The sequence below is a fragment of the Macrobrachium nipponense genome, chromosome 3 (assembly GCF_015104395.2).
Source record: "Macrobrachium nipponense isolate FS-2020 chromosome 3, ASM1510439v2, whole genome shotgun sequence".
Lineage (NCBI taxonomy): Eukaryota > Metazoa > Arthropoda > Malacostraca > Decapoda > Palaemonidae > Macrobrachium > Macrobrachium nipponense.
Window position 1 is genome coordinate 19,392,595 of NC_087202.1, and position 7,444 is coordinate 19,400,038.

At 44.5% G+C, this 7,444-nt stretch overlaps 1 protein-coding gene across 1 annotated transcript in view; it reads right to left on the reverse strand.

Annotated features, from left to right (window-relative positions):
* The window catches only part of LOC135221646 (GEL complex subunit OPTI-like), a 13,032-nt gene extending 5,827 nt beyond the window's left edge, over positions 1-7,205 (reverse strand). Inside the window, exon 1 of the mRNA XM_064259335.1 lies at positions 6,977-7,205. Coding sequence (XP_064115405.1) covers positions 6,977-7,084 — 108 coding nt within the window. The 5' untranslated portion in view covers positions 7,085-7,205. The remainder of the gene's footprint in view (positions 1-6,976) is intronic.
* Between the last annotated feature and the right edge of the window lie 239 nt (positions 7,206-7,444).

The window sequence follows — 7,444 nt, forward strand, 5'->3', positions numbered from 1 at the left end:
GATCACGACTTGCCACTGCTGAGCTGACTGTTCCTGTCGTGACAGGAAACGTCTGGCTGCCTCCCTGAACCTGCTGATCCGTGAGTCTGCAGGGAAGACTCATGCTGCTACCATATCGATCAGCATGCCCAAGTACTTTATCCTCTACTACTTGGATTCAAGATGTGACTTCTCAACATTTACCATGATCCCCAGATCACGGCATAAGTTGAGGAGTCGATCTCTGTCCTGTACCAACTGTGAGCAGGAGCTCGCCAGGATCAGCCAATCATCGAGATAACTCATCAGACGTATCCTGACCGAATGGGCCCAAGCCGACACCAGAGTGAACACTCGCGCGAACACCTGTGGGGCGGTTGAGAGACCAAAACAAAGTGCCCTGAATTGGTGCACAGTCCCGTCAACGATAAAGCGGAGGTACTTCCTGGAGGACTGGTGGAGAAGTATTTGAAAATACACATCCTTCAGGTCCACCGAAAGCAGGAAATCGTTCTCCCTGATGGAGTCGAGCACTGAGCGTGCCGTTTCCATTGTGAACCGAGTCTGGTGAATGAGACGGTTCAAGGGAGAGAGATCTATCACCAGTCTCCAGCCCCTTGTAGACTTCTCCACCAGGAAAAGTCAGCTGTAGAAACACGGTGACTGATCTCGCACAATCTCCACAGCTCCTTTGCTCAGCATGGTCTTTACTTCTTGTGTCAGTGCTACGTCCCCAGCAGAACCGGGGAAGTATGTCTGAAGGTGGACCGGGTGTGAGGTGAGGGGTGGCCTTGACTCGAAAGGCAGTAGGTATCCCTCCCAAAGGATATCCACTACACAGGTCTTGGCTCTGTAGTGCTGCCAAGTTGCTCAATGGCTCACCAGGCATCCCCCCACTTCCAGAACCAGTTGAGGGGGAATGCCGTTGCTAGCTTCTCCCTCTCTTCCCCTTACACTTAGCCCCTTTCCCGTGAGAGAAGGAGACTTAAGAGGAGGGCTGACGCTCACTTCTCAAAGCGAAAGAAGAAGGCTGGGTCTTACTTCACGCTACCCTCAACGGTGCTAACATCTTAGGAGTGGAGGAAGCGCTAGCCAAGCTCCAAGGCTTGGCCACAGTTGAACGAGACTGCCCAGAAGTCTTCAAAACTGCCTGGTGTACTAAGCAGTCACTGTCCTCAGCTCTCTGCTTTTCTACAGCAGCGTCCACCATCTCTCTGGGGAAGAGAGAGGAGGAACTCAGCAACAGTCTGTTATGCAGACCCAACGTCACTTTTCGACCGGCTGCTCTGGTTGCGGGAGTCAGGACCGAGTCCTGTCTCCTCAGAACCAGGTTGGCCGTCTGGTGGGCGAGGTAGGAGATGGCCCTACCTTTAGACTGGCAGAGTCTCCTGAACTCCAAGTCTTCCTCGGGGACGATAGGTCCCGAGGAGGCTGCGACTCTGGATACTGTGAGGAACCACAGATCCAGCCAGGAGACGGCCTGGAAAGCTGCCACGGCAGTGGATTCCAGGGCCGATGCCTCTAGCTGTGAGAACCAGAGGTTCTCAGACAGCAGGTGAAGAAGAGGCACTCCCGGAGTTAGACGAGCTATCTCCAGGTCAACCTGCTTGGTTGGCAACAGGTCTACCGAAGGCACGTAGAAGCGCTGCTGACGAGGCAGAGGAGGGGGAAGCAGCTTGTCCAACCTGCTAGACCTGAGTGAGTCCTCCTGTCTAGAGACAAGGGTGTTCACCTGGCCCAACACACCGTCGACCAAGGAAGACCGGGGTAGTCCCACAGTCACTCTGGGTTCCTTCTTAGGCCCCCAGAACAACTCCAACCTCGATAGAGGGTCAGAGGGAGCAACCACTGATCCTTCCCTGAGGTCGTTGTGCTGACGAATCAGCGCAATGACCTCTGCAAAGAACTTGCATCTTGGGAGTGACCACGTCCTGAGGCGATCATCTCCCTAGACACTCTTCCTTCAAGAGGAAGACCCTCGCCAGACCCCTCGTGGTCTCCTCCAACCACTTGAGCGTACGATCTGCTTGGTCCTAGGACCGAGCCAGGCATGTAAGCTCTCGTGGCCAGACCTTAAGGAGTGCACTCCTCACGGTCAATCCTGTTCGCCTCGCTCCTCCTGGTGTAGCCCGGGGAGGTTGAAGGGACAGGTGAGGAAGACCTGACGCTTCTACCCTGACTACCAGCAGAACTAGCAGGCTGGGAGGACTGCAGGCGATCGCCAACCTGTGGTGGCGACTGTACCGAGGACGGTAGCATCTGTGTCGCGTGTCAGGAGAGCTGCTACCTTTAGTGCGAGCCGTCCGGTCCCAGCAGGAGCGACGGTTGGGTGACTGGTAGCGTCCGCTAACGCGGTGAGAGCAAGCACCATCCTCACGACGAGCCACAGTACCAGGGGTGACCGGGGGGACCTGTTCCCAGCCTCGACGTAGACGGTCTGGTGAGACCATCACATCAATCCTGGGAACTGGACGATCGCTGTGCGAAAGATCGCTGGTCTGGCAAGAGTCACCTGAGTGACTTACCATCCTTCTGCTCCGTGCCTGGATCCTGACAGCGAGCGTGCTCAGTCGTCTGGTTCCTGGCTGCACAATCACTGGTAGGTGACCATACACTGGTAGGTGACCATACCTTGTTAATAAATCTTATGACCGGTCCAGCTGGCGCTGATATTGATTCCTTATATAAAGGACCAACGGTTTGTATAACATGTCGGAACAATTACCATTTATACAGCACATGTTATTTCAAGCCATGAATTACCACTTTTAATGGCTGTTTAGTAGGTAGCAGCAAAATTTTAGTGGCATATCCCCGACAAAGGGAATAGCAACTTTTTCCTGAATTTACAATTTCCAAAATAGTAATGATAACTTGAAAATCAATGTTAAACCAATTGGGCATGCAGGTAAGTTTTACTATAAAGGCAAGATAGCATGAAAAGAAGGCTAATCACGGGCAACTTTAACATAAAACTTAATGACTGCTACCCATGCCCTGATCTATCCCAACATACAATACCTTACCCTAGGACATAGGTATACTATGACGAGTTAGGTAGTAGGGGGAAAAACCACTTTGGACCCATCGTCATCGGATGGATCATCCTTATTCACTCTATATTTAATTGGTGAAACAAGAATACAATAATATCTTTAAGCATACCATTCAAAAGACTGAAGTTTCGCCAACATAATGTGATGTATGGAAGCGCAATACAAACTAAAATAAGCATGTGAGCTCTTCGTAAAATATGTTTTCAAGGCAGTTTTGAAATCCAATATGGTGTCGACTGCCTGAGGTGCCGTTTGTAACCGGCATCGATGTCACATCCTTCCCAGCACTCATTTGAACAATATTAGCATGTATATATGTAAAGTTTATCAATCTTGCTCAAGATTGCAGTTGTAATCAGCACAATAAAACAACATTTTGTTGTCTATATTAGTGAAGGTATGAAACTTCTTATTCCCGGGGTCATGGTTTGAACTGAAATTCATTTTTACCTTGTAATCGGTGGTTTTATCCTTACTGCCATCACAACTGGAACTCCACAGTGCTTATTTGATTGTACTAATTATACACATTTTTGTCTTAATTCACTCCAAATTGCACTTGAACTACATAGCTGTTCCTGGTTCCTAAGCACTCACTCCACAAACACAGTTGCAGGCAGCACACGGCTACACTCTTTATAAGGTGCAAAGTTTTATTCCCTTAATTGTTTACCTTACTCATTATTTAGTTTAACTTTACTTTGTTACTTCAAAATGTTTATTTTAATTCATGTCTATTATCCCTTTTTTGCAACCAAATTAACCCAGAAAAATTACAGGTACATATTTCTAAGTAGATACGAGCAGATGATGGCAAAATTTCATCGTTGCCAATTTAGTGGAGCTTCACACATACACCGATGCATTTCCAAAAACTGTTTCCATAATTCTTGTTACCATAGTAATGTAATAATGATAAAATTGCTGTAATATGTATATATACTACAAATAGATACGCTAATTACACTTATTTCCCCGGTTTTGTGTAAGTCTTATACCCAGTTTGGAAGGTAAATACATACCAATAGGCAAAACTGATAAACAATAGAAGAGCGCGAACGACGCCGTAGGTACTGTTCACAGCAAAACTGTTGATATTTGAGTCAGGAATCTAGTTACTTTTTCAACAACAAATATTTTCAAATTAATAATCATATGTAAAAAATTTATGCAATTCATGACCTTATACTGCTGTTTAACTATTTATTTAAATAATTATCTAGTGCACGTTTCTTCTTTCTACTGAAAAAGCATCAGTTTCCTTGGATCCCAGAGCGGGCGTTGTCACATGGAATGGAATGGAAAGTTTATTGACACAAGTGACTCCGCAAACATCGAGATGGTGTCAATCTTCTACATTTTTGGTGTTAGGTATACCTAAGTAAAAATTTCGAAAGCGTCATGGAGGTATGTTTGCACTGCGCATGGCAAGATTTTCATTAATCTCTGTTTAAAGATTTTCATTAACCTCTGTTTAATCTTAAAATATGACCTTAATTTCAAACTTTAGAGAAAATACTTACTTCAAAAGGATAGGGTAAACAACCGAGTAGACTGGCCAACTCACCGACTACCGCAGTTTTGGCCACCCTCCGAAAAAGTACTTTAACACGTCCTGACACCGGAGATGGTCATCAGTCATGAGGAGTTGGTGGTGATAGCAGGAGCTCAAGACCTCTACTCTCCTTTCGAAGTATTTTCTCCAAAGTTAGAAATTAAGGCCATATTTAAGATTTAAATAGAGGGTAATGAAAAGAGTGGCCAACGCAGTGCACACTACCCAAAAACGCTTATGAAATTTTTACTTACGTATAAAAAAGTTTAGAAGATTGACGCCATCTCAATGTTTGCGGAGTCGCTTGTGTCAACAAACTTCCCACATCCTGTGCTAAATCCGCACACCACTTGTACCCATAGACGCTGGGGCACTTTCATCACAACAATCGTAAACCCGACCTCTAACCAGTACTTATTCAAGGGGACTACGGCATTCTTTGCGGTGTTTTGCGCTCTTCAATTGTTTATCAGTGTTGTCAATTGGTATGAGTTTACCCTCCAAACTGGGTATAAGACTTACACAAAACCGAGAAAATAGGTGAAATTAGAGTATCTATTTGAAGTATATATATATACATTACAGCAATTTTATCATTACTGCATCACTATGACAACTAGAATTCATGGAAACAGTCTGTAAATGCATCGGCGTATGTGTGAAGCTCCACTAGATTGGAAACGATGAGTCATTTTTCGTCGCGTCATCTGCTCGTAAGTATACATCAGAAATATTTGTAATTTTTCAGGGTTAATTTGGTTGCAAAAAAGGGAAAATAGACATGAATTAAATAAACATTTTGAAGTAAAGTTAAACTTAATAATGAGTAAGGTAAACAATTACGGGAATAAAGCTTTGCACCTCATAAACAGTGTAGTTGTCTGCTGCTCATAACTGTGTTAGCGGAATGAGTGTTTAGGAACCAGGAACAGCAACGTAGTTAAAGTGCAATTTGGAGTGAATTAAGACAAAAATGTGTATAATTATAATCAAATAAGCACTGTGGAGTTCCAGTTGTGATGGCAGTAAGGATAAAACCACCAATTACAAGGTAAAAATGAATTTCAGTTCAAACCATGACCCCAGGAATAAGAAGTTTCATACTTTCACTAATATAGACAACAAAATGTTTTATTGTGCTGATTACAACTGCAATCTTGAGTAAGATCAATAAACGTTACATATATACGCGAACATTGTTCAAATGAGTGCTGGCAAGGCTGGGAAAGATGGTGGATTGTGTGTGGTTAGAACGGCCAGCCAAACGATTGCCGCCATATTGGAATTCAAAACTGCCTTGAAAACATATATTACGAAGAGCTCACATGCTTATTTTAGTTCGCATGGGGCTTTCATAGATATATCACATTATGTTGACGAAACTTCGGAGCACTTACAGATTAGCGGGCCCACTCGACCGCCGACCGAAATCGGCGGAAGAACACCAAAACCAATATGGCGGCGATACCAAAACAACAACAAACAAAGTAGGGAGCTACTACATATCCGCGACGATCGATTTATGTGTGCTGTCAGTAAGGCCGTGGCGGAACGGCGCTTCGCGCCTTATCCGCATATTTAAAGATTCTTGGCAGGCACGGCATGTTCTGGCAAGAGGTAATGTTGCGCTGCGCGCGCTAACCACAGGGGTTACAGTAAGGCTACTTACCGTGGCGGATGGATTTGGGTGTCGCGATACCAAAACAACAACAAACAAAGTAGGGAGCAACTGGCCCGGTAAAGTGTAAACAACCCGAAACTTCAATCTTTTGAATGGTAGGTATGCTTCATGATGTAATTGTATTCTTGTTTCACCAAATAGGTAGTAAATATCGAGTGAATAAGGCCTGGCCAGCGCGATGACGATGGATCGCCTGTGGTTGTTTACCCTAGTAGAGGTCTCAAGCTGTTGCTCTCATTACAGATGACTCTTGACCGGTGCCCATCTCCGGTGCCAGGACGTGTTAAAGTACTTTTTCGGAGGGTGGATCCACACGCAATGAAAATTGGATCTGCTAGCCCAGTCGGTTGTTTCATATACTAGTAGTATAGCCTAACTGTCTACGCGTTGGTCGTAAGCTTGCTCTTAGTAGCTAGAAGGGTTCTTGAAGTTACGAGTCTTGGCTATTCTCCTCGTTAGGTAGAATACTAGCTAGGTAGGTAGCTACTACCTAGGTACCAACCAAAGGTATCTAAACCTAGACTAGCCTGTTTCAATTTAGCTAAACGTATGTAACTCTTTGTATGATTTAGGAATGGCACACTACACACTAGCTTACGTATAGAATTAAGCCGGTACGGTCAGTACTGTACTACCTAGCTAGCTATTTCCAGCTTTAGATCAGCTGGGGTGAAATACAGCCAATTTGTGTTTCCATTTCCTCACCTTATCCGGCCACGAAGAGTTACTGGTGAACGCTCTAGTCATGACTGACGGTATATTGGAGCTCTTTGCCACTCCATTTTTCTCGGGTTTGGTCTTGGACGTGCTCATTTTAAGTGTGGGTGAGGAGAACCTTGCGGATCACAGGAGCTGATCGCAAACGTGACGGCTGAATGACATTACGAGGAGCTTGGTAAACAGTAACACTGGCAGGTCAGAGATGTGGGAGCGTTTTGTGTACTTTATCTGGTGTATGTCCATCAATTTCGCTTTATTTAATATTCACTGAATTTTATATAATATTATATATTCTAAATGATAAAAAAACACATCATAATGATTCAGGTTAAGTTTCTTCTAGTTTTATACCTTCTGGATTATCACATGTGGGAGCGTTCTGTATAATTTTGTTTGATAGATTTCCATTAATTCCGCTATATTTCAAATTTTTTTAGTTTTTTGTATGCATTA